Source organism: Suillus fuscotomentosus, assembly GCF_016647785.1.
Source record: "Suillus fuscotomentosus strain FC203 chromosome Unknown F5891scaffold_58, whole genome shotgun sequence".
Classification (NCBI taxonomy): Eukaryota; Fungi; Basidiomycota; class Agaricomycetes; order Boletales; family Suillaceae; genus Suillus; species Suillus fuscotomentosus.
This window is the reverse complement of record NW_024539570.1, coordinates 297,072-316,276: the sequence shown is the minus strand read 5'-3', so window position 1 is coordinate 316,276 and position 19,205 is coordinate 297,072. Positions and strand designations below refer to the sequence as shown.

The 19,205-nt window shown below is 45.3% G+C and overlaps 5 protein-coding genes across 5 annotated transcripts; 3 read left to right on the top strand and 2 right to left on the bottom strand.

Annotated features, from left to right (window-relative positions):
* Positions 1-1,511: 1,511 nt before the first annotated feature.
* F5891DRAFT_959015 (uncharacterized protein) lies at positions 1,512-1,853 on the top strand (the record flags this gene model as incomplete). Its single annotated transcript, XM_041375612.1, has 1 exon — positions 1,512-1,853. The coding sequence occupies one exon, from the start codon at positions 1,512-1,514 to the stop codon at positions 1,851-1,853; it is 342 nt and encodes a 113-aa protein (XP_041221775.1).
* Positions 1,854-2,741: 888 nt separating this feature from the next.
* On the top strand, positions 2,742-3,761 carry F5891DRAFT_983717 (uncharacterized protein; the record flags this gene model as incomplete). Its single annotated transcript, XM_041377351.1, has 7 exons — positions 2,742-2,753; positions 2,804-2,816; positions 2,951-3,004; positions 3,046-3,149; positions 3,176-3,434; positions 3,487-3,511; positions 3,560-3,761. 7 exons carry the CDS (start codon positions 2,742-2,744, stop codon positions 3,759-3,761), a joined length of 669 nt encoding a protein of 222 aa, XP_041221774.1.
* A 2,153-nt stretch (positions 3,762-5,914) lies between these two features.
* On the bottom strand, positions 5,915-7,319 carry F5891DRAFT_1193430 (uncharacterized protein; the record flags this gene model as incomplete). Its single annotated transcript, XM_041367741.1, has 6 exons — positions 5,915-6,076; positions 6,133-6,170; positions 6,219-6,417; positions 6,443-6,598; positions 6,649-6,797; positions 6,845-7,319. The coding sequence occupies 6 exons, from the start codon at positions 7,317-7,319 to the stop codon at positions 5,915-5,917; spliced, it is 1,179 nt and encodes a 392-aa protein (XP_041221773.1).
* A 9,118-nt stretch (positions 7,320-16,437) lies between these two features.
* On the top strand, positions 16,438-18,091 carry F5891DRAFT_611367 (Alpha/Beta hydrolase protein). The gene is made up of 10 exons (XM_041372459.1): positions 16,438-16,517; positions 16,577-16,613; positions 16,670-16,741; positions 16,801-16,961; positions 17,027-17,252; positions 17,304-17,374; positions 17,431-17,496; positions 17,547-17,871; positions 17,920-17,926; positions 17,975-18,091. Exons 1-10 carry the CDS (start codon positions 16,482-16,484, stop codon positions 17,985-17,987), a joined length of 1,014 nt encoding a protein of 337 aa, XP_041221772.1. The 5' UTR covers positions 16,438-16,481; the 3' UTR covers positions 17,988-18,091.
* A 104-nt stretch (positions 18,092-18,195) lies between these two features.
* On the bottom strand, positions 18,196-19,028 carry F5891DRAFT_983714 (DNA-binding protein; the record flags this gene model as incomplete). The annotated part of the gene is made up of 5 exons (XM_041377350.1): positions 18,196-18,472; positions 18,523-18,649; positions 18,696-18,715; positions 18,767-18,877; positions 18,937-19,028. The coding sequence occupies 5 exons, from the start codon at positions 19,026-19,028 to the stop codon at positions 18,196-18,198; spliced, it is 627 nt and encodes a 208-aa protein (XP_041221771.1).
* Positions 19,029-19,205: the final 177 nt, after the last annotated feature.

Below are 19,205 nucleotides of genomic sequence, written 5' to 3'. Positions count from 1 at the left end.
ACGAACGGCCACAGCACGCTATGCAACTGCCGGATGATTCCAAAGTTTGGAAAGGTTCGGTTGGGTGAGGCAACCGTTTGCCGATAATACTGAGTCTCTCTGATGACGCTCGATATTGATCGATATTCCAGACGGCTGGATAGATAGCATCTCAACAAAGGTATGTTTTCTTTCAAACTTCTGATATTGTCAGAGTCATCTCTCTAGAGTTCTAACTAGATTGTGAACATCATCGTTCACTTCCTTTCATCCGTTCCAATGTCCATACTGAAGTGGCCCATCATGAGGCCTACTGCACTAGCAAGGGACATACTTAACTCCAGCCCTATATATCTTTTGATTCGGTAAACTCTCTCTTACCCCCCAAACCAATACTTATGGAACTCTCAGGTCTCTTATCTTCCCAGTACTTTTACCTGCCTGGTAAGAAGGTAATGAACAATGGTATTTTTGTGCGACTCCTCTGTCCTTGGTACCCCAAATGCAATATATGGCATTTATGGGTATGCGAACATATCCTCACATTCATTGTCACTTTTTTCATAGGCAGTGTTGTCACCGTAAGTCTTTTCCCATTATATTATCCAGAGTGTCTCTCATATCTTTCATATAGCAGCCCAATTCCGCCTGAAAGATGCTCTTAGAAGGTGCGTCTTGACAGGAAGCAGTGCACAGCATTTCTGACTGCTACATTTCAGCATGCTCATTTTCTTGAACCTGGCATGATCCGCACCTTTGAGTTCGTCTCAAGTCTACAGCGGATGAGTGTTGTGGTTAAATGGCCCAGGAGCACCAGTATGGAGATCTATGTCAAAGGGGTCCCAGAGGTGATGTTGGAAATCTGCGAGGACTCTTGTTAGCTTCTAATTTTTCTCGTGATTCTTGTCACTGATTATTCTGCAGTTCCACAGAATTATGACGACCTGGTGTTCTATCATACAAGGTGTGGGTGTCGTGTCATTGCACCCTAGAGAAATTCTGCAGGGTCGGATGTTCCGTATGCCATGGTCTCCAGTGGGTATCACTACTGTCATTGTCTTTGGTGTTTGGATTGATGCTAGTTCTTGTGCAGACACAACTAATGGCACTGCCCACTTCCTTGAGCATATGACCTTCAAGGCACCAAACATCGCAACCAACACACATTGGAACTCGTACTATGCAAAGAACTTCAGAAAGGATGTTCCGGTCACTGTTGATATCATTTCAGATATTCTGCAAAATCCCAAATTGGAGACTGCAGCTATTGCGCCTACTTCCCCACAAATATTAACAGCTTCGTCGCCACCATCCCCGAAGAAGGCAAAGTTCCATCATGCACGACATCTCCTACCCCTCCTCCCCCAGAGATGCGCAAATCTGTGGGAGATGAAAAGTTTCACTTCTAATAATACAGAACACAGCAAACGACTCGTCAACCACTTCGCACGCGCAAGCACAAGAAGGGTGAGTCATGTTCATATCGGTTATTTTCTGGGCTAACAATGTAACAGATCTCTCTTCCAACCCTCATGCATCGTCTACAGACTTCCTGCGAGCGTGCCAAGCGGACTCTGTCACCGGCCAGCCAGACTTCCATTGAAATTGAGTCTCTCTTTGAGGGTCTCAACTTTTATTATACTTCCCTTACTCGTTCTTGTTTTGAGGAGTTGTGTGCGGACCTGTTCCGCAGCAAAGAGCATGCAGAGATGCTGGTTTGTCTTATCCAAATAACCGAGGAGTGTGTTTATAAGCATGTTGCGAGCGAGGCGTCAGTGGTGACCTCCATCGCTTACATTCTCACTGTGTGGAGCTTCTATGACCCTCATCCTGTAATGTCTATCTCCGTCATCACTGCACGTATTCTGACTTGATTTGTGTACAGCACTTGGACAGCCATAACTTCAGGAATGTGGTGGTTAGAATTCAACAAGCGAGATGTTAGATGTACTGCTAATCCTGACAAGACCATGTAGGCCGATTCTTCGTGTGAGTGGATTTCTATATCATGATCATTCACAAGGCTGCTGAACTGTCTATGATGGGAGCCATTGCAGGCATCTTGTCTGTCCTGGCAGGACTTGTGGCTACAATCATATTGCCGATGGTGGCAAGTGTGGTAATCGCGAAATGGGTTTGCGACGTGTACCAGCTGTCGTACGTGCTGCTACTTATTGTTGATTGAGATAATACTGACACATCCTACTCAGTGGTGTGGTACTCCAGCGCCTTATAGTTGATTTAACCCTTGTGTTGCAGACACTATCGTCACCTAACTAACTGAGACTCCGAAGGCAGACGATTGGGTAAGACAAAAACATTATTTGTTGGGTATCGAGCGCTACAAGCTCGATGACGGGAGGAGGGAAGGAAAAAAGATAACTTTGCAACCCACACAAACGGGGATGACTCCGAGACAGACATCACCACTCTCCGTCCTGCAAGGTCTCGGTCCTTTTCCCGGAAATCACTCAGTTCCAAGGTGAAAGAGCTACTTAATGAGTCCCTAAAAATGCCAACTCAAATCATGAAGCGCCTTCCCAATATACATGAAAATTTGTTCAGGCATCACCAACAATCGGAGTTGTATTTCTTCATGTATGCCCTCTTTGCTACTTGTTCGCCATCCCAGTCTATGAGAAGTATTCGCTAATTATATCCCTGGTCTCAGGGTCACAGCATTGTATCATTAATGTACTTATGTGTATAAATATCAATGTGTTACATACTCCATCGTGTGAACGACGCTTGGAAAGTTCAACATGGCCATGACGGTACGTTCAGTCATTCTTTTTGAAACTACATACTCTGATTGTCATGCCAGACCTCCAGTCTGGGTATGGACCAACGAACGGAGCTACTCAACCGCAGTGTTCCTATCTGGCCCACACAACTTCAGTGGTACACCGAAATGCTTCAGCCATAAGCTGCATACATTAAACATTGAGTCCCACTAACCTGATTCATATAGAATATCTCCACGTCACAATTATAACGTGCAGGCGATGCAAATTGACCCTGTCAGGTTTGTTATCGTAGTTCCTGGCAGTATCGATCTAACGGTAGTATCAACAGGCATGGAGAGAAAGGGGATTGGAGAGAGTCTATTCACCCATCGGGAGCAATGTATTACTACAATGGAAAAACGGTGGGTGCTGGCTGAAATTTTGGTGTGTTACATGCTTACTTAAAGCAGAGAACATACACTGAGATGAACCTAGGCACTTGTTCGGAGGCACAGCTCCGGAAGCTTGAGTCCTGGATTGATGTGTCAAGATCAAAGATAGATGGAAAGCAATGGCTCCTAGTCGTTGATCCAATGTTAGCGAGAGGGGAGGAGATCTACCCATACTATTATGTGGTCCCGGAAAGTCAGATCATTACTTGGGTTGAACCAATGGATGGTTACATTCTGTTCCAACAATGCATGGCAGCGAGGCACTGGAACCATAAAAGTACACTGATTTTTATTTTTATTTACTTTAGTTCTTAAACTTGATTCTGCAGGGCTCAAACTCAAAGCTCAATACTGGTGAGTAATCGGAACAAATTGACTTTCATGTTTCTCACTACACACTAGGAAACACATTGAATACTTTCCATGTGGGATGGCAATGCATGTCTCAGAAGTAAGAAGCTTATGGGTGAAGTTGAACTGGTACCGTGTAGGCGAGTTCTTTGACTTGGCAGCGCTCGATCAGAACGACTTAAGTAACTTACAGAAGCGCTGGCCATGGAGCAATCTACTGCCGCTAGCTTATTTTGGACTCTTGATCAAATGAAAGAAATGGCCATAGAGCTTGCCACTGCCGGTATGCAATCCCATCTCGGCCTACACATTTAAATTGATGGCCAAAGGATAGAGGCACTTGCAAGACCTAATGGGACGGTGGAGGAGCCAGGTGTTGCAATTTGCGGTGCGTGGGCCTTCGCAAAATAGACTATCGAACACTTATATTCTCACTTACTAACAGGCAAATTGTTGCATGTGATTCGTGCATTACCACTTTCTCATACTAGACGTCATTGATTGACGAGTCACAACAGGCCATCATGAATATCTAAATCACTACGGTCAACCCGAGGCTTGTTTGATTCGCACTCATTCCGTGGGCGAGATAAGTCCTCCATTGTGGTTCCAGATAAGAATGCTTACCTCTTCTCTGACAGGCAAGCGTCATTATGGCAGTAAATGCCAACATCCTTGCTATCCCAGGCTTAGGCTCACCCCTTGCAACAAAAATGTTGTGTTCTATTTCCTTTCTTCTGAGTGTGTACTGTATTGTCGGATGTACCATTGCGCAACACTTTGGCCAGAGATTGAGATCCCTTGACTTTGTGGTCCGATTGTATTTATTCCTTTAACCTTAGCCTGACATTATTGATTCGATAGGCGTACTACCTGCAAGGAAGGGTGGCAAGTCTTGTGATCCTCACAAGTATACCCAGTTTTCTATATTTGATGAGGTAACCGAATTGTTGCCCCGATCTCTATCGTCACTAGTACTCACAAACATTACAGTTTGGGATTCTCTACACTTGGTTTCCTTGCAGGCATCTTCACAGCTGACTTTGGACTGCCCTTATCTGCAAGGCTCAGATGTGGTTTGGCCTTCCTAGTGGGAGCGGGCCTAGTTATTCCACTGGTGATTGCCAGCCTTGGTCCTGGGCTGATTCGGAAATAAGGAATTTTTCTTTGATTTGGAAATCATATGTCTTATATTTCAGTTGAATAATATGTGAGAGTGTGCAAGTGTCAACCTGTGCGCGTGACTATCAATGAAATTGTAAGGGTTTTCTTGATGGTGAATGTCTGATATCCTTCGATCCAAGGCAAACTATTTCCTCGTCTCACTTCGGTGTTGTACATATGCTCAAACTCTACCAACTTCAGGCCTCCTTGTGCTCTGTCCATGCCTGGTTTTTTTTAGATGAGCCAGTGAATTCATACCTCGGGCCATTAAAATCCATTGATCTATCCTAAGTCTAATGCATCTTATTTTTCACCCGTACGCAGTGGAAACTCACAACCCAGTTTATCCCTGTGCTCAACATATATATTAAAATGGCCAAACCAGCCTTGCGGTGAGCACAAAGCGACAGAATTTTTCCGGATAGAGATGAAGTTGGTTGATTAAGTAAGCACACATGAGAACCATGCGAGACGCACGCGGGTGGACGACACTTCAAGGTCATCTTGAGATTATATATTGTAGATAACTTTTGCCAAGGGATTTACCTGGACTCATCATGGCTACGAGGAATGACAGTACCATATAAATATTATAAAGATATTATAATTTTTGGCAAGGTATTGACCTGGACCCATCACAACTGTGAGGAATGAGTATACCACATACATATTATGAATTTTGATGAGGGATTGGTGTCAATTGACCTGGAGACATCATAATTGTGGGCAATGACCATGTCACATCAATATTACAAGGATATTTGAAATCTTGGCAAGGGATTTACCTGGACACATCATAATTGTGAGCCATGATCTTACAGTGCAACTATTGTGAGGATATTGTAAGTCTTGATTACTGACTGGTTGCCATGCTAAACAGCTATCACAAGGTCAAGTCCAGACAACGGGTGACCACCATGTCGGAGAGATGCGAAACCTCTGTCATTTATTTATCTACCTGGTATCACAGTTGTGATACTTACATATCTTCATCAACATTAGAGTTGTCTCGCAATTTATTGGCATTATGCTGATGCTTATGTATGACTATGTCTTTGGATATAATGTGCGTATATTTGATATGATTTTGCCACAAATATCTATCTAAATCATCTCCTGCCTGATTCCATGATGCATGTGTGTGAAACATTGCTTTAAGTATTGTCTAAAGACTCCGAAACCTCTGAGACCCCTGCCACTGCCAACCTTATGTCCTCTGATCTAGCCTCGCGCCCATCCCTACTAACACAACGATTCAAGTAGTTTTGCAGCACGTTCTTCAACCCACATAGCACGTTCTTGGGGGGAAACATGAGATGGCGGGACAAGGTCATACATAGAGGGTGTGATACTGATGGCGATTTTCTTGAGGTCTGAGTGCCATGTCGATAGATCTTCAAACAGCTGAAATAAAAACAAGCACGTCAGATACAGGCATGCGACCAAAAACACAGACACACGAGCTTGGCCATCTCAGGCTTGTAATCAGGCCAAATATCTAATAGACGAGTGAGCAAGCTGTTTCAAGGGGAAAAGAAATACTCACTGCCTTCAACTTGTTGGCCGCTTTCGAGCCATTGTACAAGCGAAGCTGTAAGGATCTCAGGGATGGTTCCCAACAAGCCGTCAATGAAGGTCGGGAACAGATGTTCTATCGCGCACTGAACACGGCACTCTCCCTTTGTTTCCTCAAGGAACCTCTTTTCAATGAGGACCATACCATCCCAGCTGTGTAGCCTTAGGACCTTCACCTGTTATCTTGGCTGATACCTTACGAGCTTTGATATTCATATCACTCGGCTTGGAATCAGGAGGTTTGGTCTCAGCCTGACGCAAAAGATTGAGGATCGCAGGATCAGGCAGGCGGGGATGTCCATTTCGCTTGTGGTGAAGCTGTAGAACATCATCAGGAATATTCTCTGTGGGCTTCAAGGAAGAGAAGGTTAGCAGACTCCAGAAAAACAAATGATATATACCTGGATATTGTCATTGTCACTGGACGTGCCAGCTGCTAAATTCTTATCAGCCATGTTATCATCCTCATCGTGTGAGTGTTGAAATTCGAAATAAGTTGGAAGAGCAGTGGTGACCTGAGGTTGTGAGGGCTCAACTTCCTTTGAAAAACCTGTCTCATGCTCAGTGTGATCAAAATTGTGAGAGTGAATCACTTACCAGGATGTGCAGTAAGGTGCCCATGCGCTGCTCCCCATCTGACCTCCTGGCCTTCGACATCGCCTTCTTCTTCTTCCTCATCCTCCTCTTCATTGTCATCAGCGTGACCTCCATTGTCATCATTGTCATCAGTAGATGCCTCTGAACTTTTGGATCCGGTATATCCAGCTCCTGAACATACATCTCCAGCTGACAATAGAGCAGGGTCCAGGTTCTTGTGGAACGTAGTGTTAGGTTGCACACTTGACCTGGATTTTGAAGGTGCTGGTTGTGCCAAATCGTTGTTTCTGGAGGTGGCAGTGGGAAGAAGACGCCTGTTGAGATCCAAGGAAACTGACAGAGCACATTTTTCCCTAGTGGCCGCTACAAAGGGGTTATTAAGTGCTTGCAAGTTGGGCTCCGTGCCGGGAGGGATGATAGACTGTGCAAAGCCAAACCGGCCACCAAGTTGGCAGTGAGAAAAGGTGGGTTGCATATTCAATGTGTCCGCATCAGTAGTAGGAGTGAGAGTGTCATATCCCGTATTCCGGACCTACATCCAATAATATTCCCACGCCTCATCCGGACCTTCAGATGTCCTATCCATGTCTCCAGTACCCATCCGGATCCCTGCACCTCTGCACATCCACATCCGCATGTCCACGTCCAGATCCCTTATCCTTCGCAGCTAGCCTGCATCGTTCACCCTTGTCCCATTGCCCTAATATTATATCTTGCATATCCACGCATCTCATCCAGACCACATCCGATCCGGTCCAATCCGATCCTTTCTGATATATGATAAACTTCTTGATTCATTTCCTGTGCATATAACATTAACACAGCCTATCCGGTATGCTTACTGATCCATTAACCTATGTTCATTTCCGACTCATGTTTGTTAACCTTTGCATATGCTTCGTACATAGCCTCGGACTCTGCTTATTGATCCTTCCATTATTTCTCTTAGTATATAAACTCGTGTATATGTCTTGTAGTACCTCAGTCTGAATATCATATTAGTCCTCACACTAGTCTTCACTCTAAATCCTCTTATCAGTTCTAGTCCTTTGACTTAGTCAATATCCGTCTCAGGCCTAGGGAGGAATTCCCTAGGCCGGAGTTCCGATCCTCCGATCCTCCGCTCATCCACTTATCCACTTGTCTAACCTCTGAAGTTTCCGGAAGTCTATCCGGATCTTTCCCGCAGTCCTCCGGACCTGTTCAGCTTCGGACTTTGTCCTTGCAGCCTTTCCTCTGTTTGCTTCTACTCAGGACAAGTCCTGAGTAGCCATTACACATATCTGTATTAGGACGAAACCTCATTGTAATTTCCGGAAGTTCCTCCAGAACTTTCCCGCACTCATCCGGAAGTTACTTGCACCCATCCGGAAAGTCCTTCCGAAGTTTCCCGCGCCTTCGGACATCTTCGGACTTTCTTTCGGACACCAATCTGAAATTAAGGGCACATACTTGGGTAAGGGGCGCAGCACACGAGCTGAAGCCAAGCCCCTCAGAATCAGTCCTACCCTTTGTGCATGGTCTTAACAGAGAGCGTTCTTCATCACTTTACTGGTAACTTCCTTCCTCCCTGTTTTCGTAGAAGTCAACTGCTTAGCGGGGGGGGGGGGCGGATGTGGAGGGTTTGGTTTTGCAGGAGACTTCTCCCTTGCATTCCCAGTATCGAGCATCGATAGTCTGGGCAAGAGTTTTATATTCAGGAAGTGTAGTAGGTTTCCCTTGACGACTGATCTTGTCCTTGATGCGAGCCAGAAGTCCGTTGTAGAATTGACAGCACAAAGCTCCATTGCCCCAACCTCGGACTTGGGAAGCTAGCCGCTGGAACTCTACAACATACTTGTTGATGCACTGTCTGTCACGCATGTAGAGCTGTTCCAGCTGCATTTTCGCATCTCCGACCGGGTTGTGAGGTCCGAAGTTAGTTTGGAGTTCTAACATGAACTTGGAGTAGTCATCCATCCAGTCCAGATGATCCGCTAGATCATCTGAAAGGAGGTCCGGCTCAAACCATTCAAGGGCCATGTCTTTGAGGTATGATTGCATGAAGTTGACTTTAGTTCGGCTGGTACGGAAAGATTTTGGCTTAGCTTGAAAGTTAAGCTCACATTGGACAAAGAACACCCAGAGCTTCCAGGGCTCAGGGCCATCAAAGATATCTGTTTCTTGGACTTTGACTTTAGAGTCACTGGAGGAGGATGATTGGCGGTTCTTACACACCAGGTTATTGATAGCTTGAGATAGGCGGAGGAAGACCAAGTCTTGCAGAACTAGGCCTTCGTTTTCATCGTCATCCGGGTCGTCTGGAGGTTCATCATCTGGATCCCCCCCACCATCTCCGGGGCAGGTTACCGCCTAGAGGATACTCGTCGTCGGAATCATTGTGCAGAAGATTTCCGGTGGGTGTGAGTGTAGGGGTAGCCGAATGGGGATGGTTCATGAGTTGTGAAATACTGGAGGCAGTGCCTTGTGCACTGGTGCGGCGCTGAGAGCCACTGAGGAAGGCATCAACTATGGGAGTAGAGTCCCGTCGGGTGGTTACTAAACCTGCCATGTTGAGAATGGTCTGTGCCCGTGTAGGTGCCATAAAGATGTAAGTATACTTGGTAAGGTGTGAGTTCAAATATACTGTTAAGAACATGCTCAAGGGTCGAATCCGAAGGGCTTGGCTTCAGCTCATGTGCTGTGCCCCTTACCTGAGTACGTGTCCCTAACTTCTGAGGGCTGTTGAATGATGTCTGAAGGTTACCAGACAATGTCCAATGCACGGGATTTCTGGTGGACATTCAGGAACAAGAGATAAGACTAATCTGGACAAAGTCCGAACTAGAAAGGAAACAGCGGAGGACTACCAAAGGTAGAGGCGGAGGTGACAAGTCTTATAGGAATTAATCCTAAGATGAGCGGGGGGTCGACAAGAGGACAACTCGAGTCGGACGGAGGAGGGAATGAGCAGAGTCTAAGATAATATTCGAACTAAGGATGTACATAGATTTTACAGGGTTTATATACTACTAAGGATTTAACGGAGAGTAAGCCAGTGCAGTCCAAAGCTATGCGAGGCTGTGGATGGAAGGTATAGAAAAGTCAAACACTAGTCTACCAGAAAATAGTAAATGAACCCGGAGATTAGAACAGAGGAAAATAAAGGCGGAAATGAAATGAGGTACGGAAAATGATATAGTCTAACTGGAGTAGGAACATACAAAGGGATAAGGCACGGAAGCTGGATGCGGGTTGGATCCGGACATAGATAGACGTTGGCCAGATCTGGACATCTGGAAATGATATGTGTGATAAGTCTGGGTCTGGAACGCGGGATATGACACATATTCACTTTCGGACGGTTTTCATTATAAATTACTAGTAGTAGTACTATGATACTGAGATATGTCTGTACCCTAGTATGTTTGCTTTATAAACCTTAATTTTCTCAGACTTCCTAGTACCAGCTGGCTCACTGTGGCTTGCTGTTGTAGTACTACCTCGATCATGTATCACTGTACCGTCTGTAAATACACTACAAGATGCTGTAAGTCACTATAAATATATCGCTACACATCACTATGGCTGCCTGTGCTGCTGTAAGACGCTGTAAGATGATGTAAGATGATGTAATTGGCTATGGCAGCTGTGATAAATTCAGGGTTTTGCCGATGCACCTATTTGTTGGCCCTGGGCTATTAAAGCTTGTTAGTGATTTCCTATGCCCTTGAAATAGCTGTTATTTATTGGATAAGTTGAAAATTTTGATATCTTTGCTGACCACTTGACTCCAAAGTGCTTTAGTGGCATTGTAGGATCTAAATTTAGATTGAGATTACCAGAGTCAGTTTGAAGCAGCAACATCATATAAAAAATTAATCACACTGTCATGTGACTTGCTATTAGCATGCATGACCTGCTATTGATTGCTATTGATATGCTATGGCTATGACTTGTTATGTATTGCTATAACCTTCTATTAATTGTATCGGCTCACATGACTTATAATTGGTATGTATGACCTGCTATTAGCTTATATGATTTTCTATTAACTGCTATTGGTCTATGTGGATTGCTATTGGTTGCTACTGGCCCCTATGGCCTATTATTAGCCCACATGGTTTACTAATAATTGCTATTGGCTGCGTAGTTTGCTATTACTTGCTACTAGTGTATATAGTCTGCTATTAGCCTTCATAGTTTGCTATTGCTTGCTATTGGTGTGCATGACCTTCAATTAGCCTACATAGCTTGCTATTGATTGCTATTGGCCCATGTGGTTTGCTATTGCTTGCCTTTGGTGTACATAATCTTCTATTAGTTGGGCATGGCTTGCTATTGATTACCACTGGTATGCATGGCCTGATTGCTATTAGTGTGCATGATCTTGCTATTGATTGCTACTAGTGTGCATGACCTGCTATTGATATGTGTAGTTTGCTATTGATTGCTATTGGCACCTATGGCCTACTATTGATTGTTATTAGCCTGTGTGGCTTGCTATTAATTGCTACTGGTATGCATGGCCTTTGTTATTAGCCTGTGTGGCTTGCTATTAATTGCTACTGGTATACATGGCCTACTTTAGCCTCACTGTAGTACATAAAGTGAGCACCTAACCAATATAATGTGTTATGGTCTTGCATAGCCTAGTCTGTTCTTGCTTGTTAGATAAATGCATCCAACACAGGGGTTGCTAATCAGTAAAGACAAAAACATCAAGTCCATAGGAATGTGCCAGATTATGTCAGCAATATGATCTACCATAATTTTTGAATAGTTGTTACAAACTTGCTATTGACCTGCTATTGGTATTGCTTATTTGACTATCACTCTGTTATCGCTCCATTAGGATCTGACTAGGTCATTGAAGTTTGTTAGTGCACTACATCACTTACTCTAACTTGCATATGGATTGATATGACCTGCTATAGTCTGCTATGGCTTGCTATTGGCCTGCTATTGCTTGTCATGACATACTCCTATGATCTGCTATGGCTTGCCATTGGTCTGCTATTGCTTGTCATGACTTGCCCTATAATCTGCTATTATAGCCTGCTGAGGTGTCTTTATTACTTACTATATATGTGTATCTTACTATTGACTCACTACACTATAGACTGGTGTTGGCATATTTTGGCTTCACCATCAATAGCAATGCATAAAAGTACGAAAAATGTTCATGTGTTTGTGGGACCTGAAATATGGAAAAAAAAAATGACAATGAAACTGGACGTCACAGCATGGGAACTTAACACCATGAGAAAAAGAACATATGAGCATGGAGCCCTGGACAAGTGCCACAGATAGCAGCTGATAGCAATGAAGTCATGGCATAGCAGATTAATAATATTAAAAAGCTAATACAGGAGACTGAAACATGAAAAAAAATGGAAAAATGAAAATGGAGGCATGGGAACTTGACAGCACCAGATAAAAAACATATGGGCATAGAGCCCTGGATGAGTGCCATAGATAGCGGTCGATAGCATAGGAAAACCACAACTCGCTATGATCATGCACAAAATAATAACAGAGGACCAAACAATACTGATAAAAAAAATGAGAATGAAATGAGATTTCATAGTGTGGGAACTGGGACACTACAAGAAAACAATTATATGGACACAGCCCTGGCCCCCAAGTGCCATGAAATAGCAGCCAATAGCAGCAGAATGACATGACATGTGGTATAGGCTTTTTTCTGACTTTGCTATTCATTCCATTTATGACTCCGCCACGACACACTATGATCATGCACAGATATATGGACGGCGAGGCCATAAATGAAAGACTTCAAAAAGAGGCCAAAGGGCCAAGAAAAACATGAAAAATATGCAAAGCGTCGTGCGCTGGGGGACCAAAACACCGACCAAAAACCAGCGAACGAAATGGGATGTCATGGCGCGAGAACACGATAGCACGGGAAAGAAATCATATGGGCGGGAAGCCCCGGACGAGTGCCACGGATAGCGGGCGATAGCGCGGGAATAGCGAGACGCGCCGGGAGTGGGCCCCATGCTCCGTGGGTCAGAATATTATTGCCTCTTACTCAATGTAGAATGTGTACGCCTGTTTACCTTTTTATAGAGTTTGACATCTGTGAGAGATTTTTAATGGCGGCCTTCGGCCACCTGCTGCGGCACTAAAAATACTCTTAGGCTTATTAACGTTGATAACATTATTAGACATGATACGATACTTCTTATCTTCGATAAACCTTCGTACTCAGACACATACTCCTCTCGAATATGTGTGTCCCCCCCTATTTAACCAGCTAGAAAACTGATGAGAGTACCATACTCGAAATACCACCTCAGACTACCTAGTAGCCGGGGGTATTTTTTCTAGTTTACCTCTTCAGTTACTTGTGCACCCACCAGCGTTTTTATACCCTAACTAACCGTTCCTGTCCCTCATCCCCCTCCTATCGCACCAACGTGCGCACGTGCCTTCGGGCTATGACTCGTTCTGACTCGTGCCACCAATGTGGCTTTCCTTATCTTGTCTTATCTTTCCTTTGACTCGTGCATGCTACACATTGTATCATTTACCGTTGGCTCGTTCCAACGTTTCTCGGTCTCATTCCGCATTCGACCTTACATCACTAATCAGGCTCTGCCACCATCGTACCTATACCCTTTCCGTTTCCCCTTTGCCCTTACCTACAGTACGGTAGCCTTGCCCTTAACCCTTTCCACTTAGTATAAGTAGTCGGTCACTCTGTACTAGATTCCCTAACTTGAATCTACTCAATCTTTCCTCGAACATACTTCCCTCTGAAGCCCCCTCAGCTTCAGTCTCTAGTATCTTTTCTTAGGTGCTCATCGCGCCTAAGTCTACCTCGATCGACCACCTCATCGTTCGGACAAGACTGTCCTTACTTTGAGAACGTCAGTGACTTTGAAGACATCCGTCTTAGAAGTCACGTGACACGCGCGTCTCTGATATCTGCCGACTCGACGTCGCCAGTCTCAGTCGCTACACCGGACCCTTCCGGTTACGTCACGAACGTTAGTGGACGACGCCCCTCTTAGGGCTCCGCATAACAGATCTATTTGAGTGCGTAACAGGTTCCTGCCAACAGAATATGCTCATGTGTGAGAGCGATGGGGGCTGCAAATGTAGTACTTTGCTTTATGAAGTGTGGGGACATGGTATACTGGTGGTATACAAGAATGCAGCGCTTGGTGTAGGAAAGTAGTGTACGCTTGGAGAGGCGTTCAGCACAAGTTGTGGATATGGCTGCTATGAGGCTACAGATATGTCGGTCTCTACACTGCATTATGACAAACCACGCCGAGTAGGCAATACTGGTGGTACGACTATAAGCTTCTGAACTCGGTGTTTTGCGCCACAAGCATGACATGTTTTCCCACTTTGAGGGGCCTTTACCCTTGTAAGCATGCGACTCATTCCTACCATTTGCAAGCCATAAGAGATTTATTAGAGATCGCATCACGATACATGCCGTTGCGAGCTAGGAAAGTAAAATCCATTATGGTCGAGTGGTAAAGATGGGTCATCATATTGAGATCTTGAGTTCGATTCCTGCCATTGCCAATTTATATTTTTTGAATTTTGCACCATATTTCTGAGCATTATGACTGTATGCGGCTGGGAATGCGACGAGAAGATGACACAAGACCATGGATGGACAGAGCAAGACGAGGAGCACGACAAAGATATGAGGCCAAAATTTCCCGCGGTCTGATGAAAACGCGTCCATGATTTTCGAGTATTTTGCTCATATGTCGCCGGGATCTTGATGCGATGATGTCGTGAGACCATGGATGGAATGACATTGACAAGGAGCATGGCTTTGGACTGGGACAAAAAGTGATTAATAAGCGATGACAAAGGCACGACCCTCACTGAGACGGACGAAACGACCACCCTGAAAGCGACCCCCCCCCCAGTTTGAGAGGGGCAAAGCCACCCCCCCAACACGCCTGAAGCGGCGGGGACGTTTGCGGGAATGACCACCCTGAAAGCGACCCCCCCAACACGCCCCATGCGGAAGGAACGTTTGCGGGCCCCCGTCCGGGGAGTCCCCTCCCCATAGTGCGAGACCATGTGGTAGTATGGATTCTGAGAGGCGTCGCCCTGAAAATGCCTCGTCACAACTCAGATGTCGTTCCTTCAACTGCTATCCAATTTCACTAGTATTGTGGCTACAAGAGACACCATGCGAAATAAAGATTGAATTTGCTTTGTTGAGCTTGTGTTGCGCGATCACAAATGAAATACTGATATAAGTAAACGTGGGCCAAACCTGTGATGTTGACACTAAATTATATGACAACATTGCAACATTCGTGATCTGACAGTGCCTGCTTGTCGCCTTGTCGTGGGAGGGTATAAACACCGGTAGGAGTCTGCTTTGGCATTGGTTAGCCTCTGGGTGAGTGGACCTAAAGGAGCGATAATAGCGACAACAGGAGCAAGGAGAGGAGAAAGGGAGGCAATGATACCAGCGACAAGCGTGATAACGATCTCGAGGATAGAAGTAGCGTCGCAACCTAGGTCAGTGAGTATGGTGGAAACCTCTGCGCGGATGTCGATCTTCAGCACGGCAGAGAGCAGTGAAGAGAAGCTAAAGCGGAGGCTCGGCAGGAATGACCGGGTTGCATTACAAGATGCTTGCGCAGAGGTCACCAGCAATGAGCGCCGCGAGTTTAGCGACAGTCAACGAGACGGTGCCCTCAACAGGCGCAAGGATAACCGAAGAGTTTTGGCCAACGTTGAGAGACAGCACTGGTAAGCTGAGTTTTAATTTGAGCTACGCAACGACGGCATTGTCTGTAATAATGAAGGGTTAGGAGACGATAAGATATACTTCAGTCAATGCCTAATAATGATACTTATGAGCTGATCAGTCGATGGCTAGATCTGGCTGAAGACAGTAGTGAAGACCGCAGGATGGGAAGTTCAACCGCGGTGTTGTCCGAAGGACTGATCCATATCTCCCAACCTGGGAGATATCCGACTTGACAACATGTGCAGTGGAGCATGGATATGATTTCCGTGAGCAAATGGAATATTTGCACGAATATATATCCGCGGGACCGGGGACTGCGACACATCCGAAAATTTTACACGAAGCCTACGAAAGCATGATTTAGTTCGAGGCCTTTGCTCGTGTGTCAAAAAAACGAATGATGGTATTGGAAAATGTTTATGATGAAGCGTACATGGAGCGCGGACTAGTGATGATCACTCTAGCATCTAATGTTATCAGACTCTCAGGACTGTGATCCAAAACCTCCGATCATACAGCTATGCATCAGTTAATCAATGATATCGTCCTTCGATCATGGATCTGCGAAGCTTGAATATTGGATAGCCTTGCAGGTCGGCAACATACAGGAGCATCTAGGATTGTGGGACACGTGAATCTATGACCTTGGCGAGGCACGGGACTGTCACTGGAGGAGAGGAGTGAGGTGGTTGAACGGTGCCCTTGACTATTCAGGGAGTGCACAACTTGCGTCTGGTTGCAGGCAGGGCCTGCGCAGGTCTGTGCGTTGAACATGCTGTTGCCAGATTAGTACTTTGACCTATTAATGACTCCTGGTCCGGTAAACAGTCACAAATATCTTACTACAATAGTGACCTTGTTCACTGCTTGAAGGCCACGACTCATCTCGAACATATGCCTTCGCTGCCATCATTAGAGGCCTTTGCCAAGGTGCTTCCATATATCTTCACCATGTTCAGCAACCCTTAATCATAACACATTGTCCACAGGGAACCGCCGCTACCGTAGCTGGTGTTGCAACGCTAGGTCTGGCTCCTCCTAATTTATGATGCTGCTCAACTGAGCTTTATATATCTCATTAGGCTGCGGACTACTATATTACGGACAAAATTATCTCATTTACCCATCCGCATTCCCCCCGGGCTCTCGCATAGGTATATGTTTACTGGGCACTTCACATTCGACGCCAACGTAACTGGCCAAACTTTAACAGAGGTCCCGGTGCCCACGGATTTTGGACTTGAATACCAGGATTTACCCCTTGTCACTGAAGATAGGTTTACTTTACGGTGCTATCTTCTCATGCAACGGACAGAGATAAGCAACAGCCACGCTGCACACATCGATTACCCAGACCAACAGACGCATGAAGAGGTATGTCGCACTATCCCGATACTTCGCATTCATTCATTCACTTCTATTTGGTCGTCTGATACAAGTTTGCATCCACCCGACCGACAGTTTTGATGTTCCACGGTAATGGCGGCAATCACGGTCACCGGATACCTCTCGCAAAAGTATTCTACGTCAAAATGCGCTGCAATGTACTCATGCTCTCATACCGCGGGTGCGCCCTCTGTCTTTCGCAATCCAGTCTATTGGGGAATCCCTTACTCATTCTTACCAACAGATATGGTCATTCAGAGGGTTCTCCATCAGAATCAGGCGAGACACCGTATGTCCAGTAATCTACTCTTTGCTCACTGCATTTTCTAGGCATACGTATAGATGCTCAAACGGCCCTCGACTATCTTGCTTCGCACCCATATTTGAAAAACACTCCCGTCGTAAGTGTTGTTGACGCCACTTCCAAAGGATTGGGCTAACTTGCTTTTGTATTAAGATCCTTTACGGTCAGTCTATTGGTGGTGCTGTCGCTATTGACCTTGCAAGTCGAAATCCATCAAAGGCGATTAAATTCCAATTTGCTTCCATACCTATCATAATCTCAGACTGCAGATCACGGCGCTAATCCTGGAGAACACATTCACGAACCTCCCACGTCTCGTACCTAAAGTTCTTCCTCTTCTTAGCCCTCTTTCGTTTCTTTGCCATCAAAAATGGGACTCGGCTTCGAAAATACCTCTAATACCTCGGTCGATGCCGATCTTAATGCTGAGCGGTGTTAGAGATGAGGTTGTTCCACGCGAGCACATGCAAGAGTTATGGCAGATTGTTTCGCGGCGCCAGGGTACCAAATCTAGTGACACAGGAAACAAATCTGACATACCCGAAGTCGGTAATGGGAAATCGAGATTCCTTGAATTTGAAGGAGGACACCATAGTGCGTTCTTTTGATGATCTGAACCACCGGTTTAATGACGGTATTTAGATGATACGTGTGTCCAGCAAGGATATTGGACTGCGGTCACTGACTTCGTGACAAGTTTGAGCCGTTAGAAGCCCCTAACGCGGTGCTTCTTCTATCTGAATCCATACGAAGTGACATCATGATCACGGCGTTGGACTTTTTCTTCTTCTTTCTGTGTGTTCACACATTCCTTCACAAACATGCGTTCACTATTACATATCATTTCACCATGAAGAAAGCGACTAGTTTTTGTCCATCATTGTTGTAACGGGGGAAACAAAGGTCTAAATAATCGGTTTATCCTTCGTAGCGATACGCAACCAACGCTTCTATTCGGTGTACATCAGTGCTGAAGCTTCGCAACTTCACTTGCTGACTCTTGCTCGCCTCGATCGCCAGTGGATCAGTGTCGACCCACTCATCGGCAGGCACGTCAGCGGAGTCATGCGTGTATGCAAGGATATTGAAGACAGTCGGCGTGTCAATAATTGGGAGGAAGGTTACGGTTGATACGATTTGTTTGAGGATATAGCGAATCTCGGCTTGGATCTCTGATTCAGGCTTTGCAGGTATTCTTGTGAAGCAGGTCAACCAACTGAATGACATGAACAGCAGGAGACTTACGGTTCGGCAGAATCAGCTGGTTGTTCAACGAGGTTAACATCGAACACCCATCGCTCAAGTGGTAGTCTGGCATCTTTTGATATAATCGCAAGTACGAGCTGCGTTACCGACCCGGTAAGTAGCCATTCTGAAGTCCAGTTGAGTTAGAGTATAACGAATCGCGTGGCACCTACTATTGACTTGTTTCAGTATCCTTAAATGAAAGTAAGCAAGTGCACGAAAATAGATATCGAATGAGATGCACCTGTCAAGATAGTTCTCTAGTGCCAAGTCCTGAGTGACGAGGACAGTTTGCCCGTACTTCTTTACCATGTGAAAGTCATCCGACGGGTACACTCCACGTTGAAAGAGAATCCTGTGTCAATGCATGAAATCGTGAGTTGTTGAGTCGGAAAGTGGCTCGAAATAACGCACGTGTTGGCTGCATACTTGAAAAACTCTGTGACAAGATTTGTGGAGCCTTTTAAAGTGATGGCCTGGCGTGTTGGTGCTTGAGATGTTGCCATGCTGGCAGATGCTGCTGAACAATGGAGAGACTAATTCAGTAGCCGCTAAGTTGAACTTGAGCTTGATTGACGAACGTCACGCCCCTCCCGCGTGTTTCGACGCGAATAGATCACGTGGAATTGTTTGTTTCTAAGGCTCTTGCCAAACAAACGCGGTCGTATATAATATACCAAGTG

Coding starts and splice junctions, on each gene's coding strand:
- F5891DRAFT_611367 (XM_041372459.1), top strand. CDS start 16,482: ATGCCTTCGCTGCCATCATTAGAGGCCTTTGCCAAG. Junction 17,253..17,303: donor GGGTTCTCCATCAGAATCAG/GCGAGACACCGT, acceptor TGCATTTTCTAG/GCATACGTATAGATGCTCAA. Junction 17,375..17,430: donor ATTTGAAAAACACTCCCGTC/GTAAGTGTTGTT, acceptor TTTTGTATTAAG/ATCCTTTACGGTCAGTCTAT.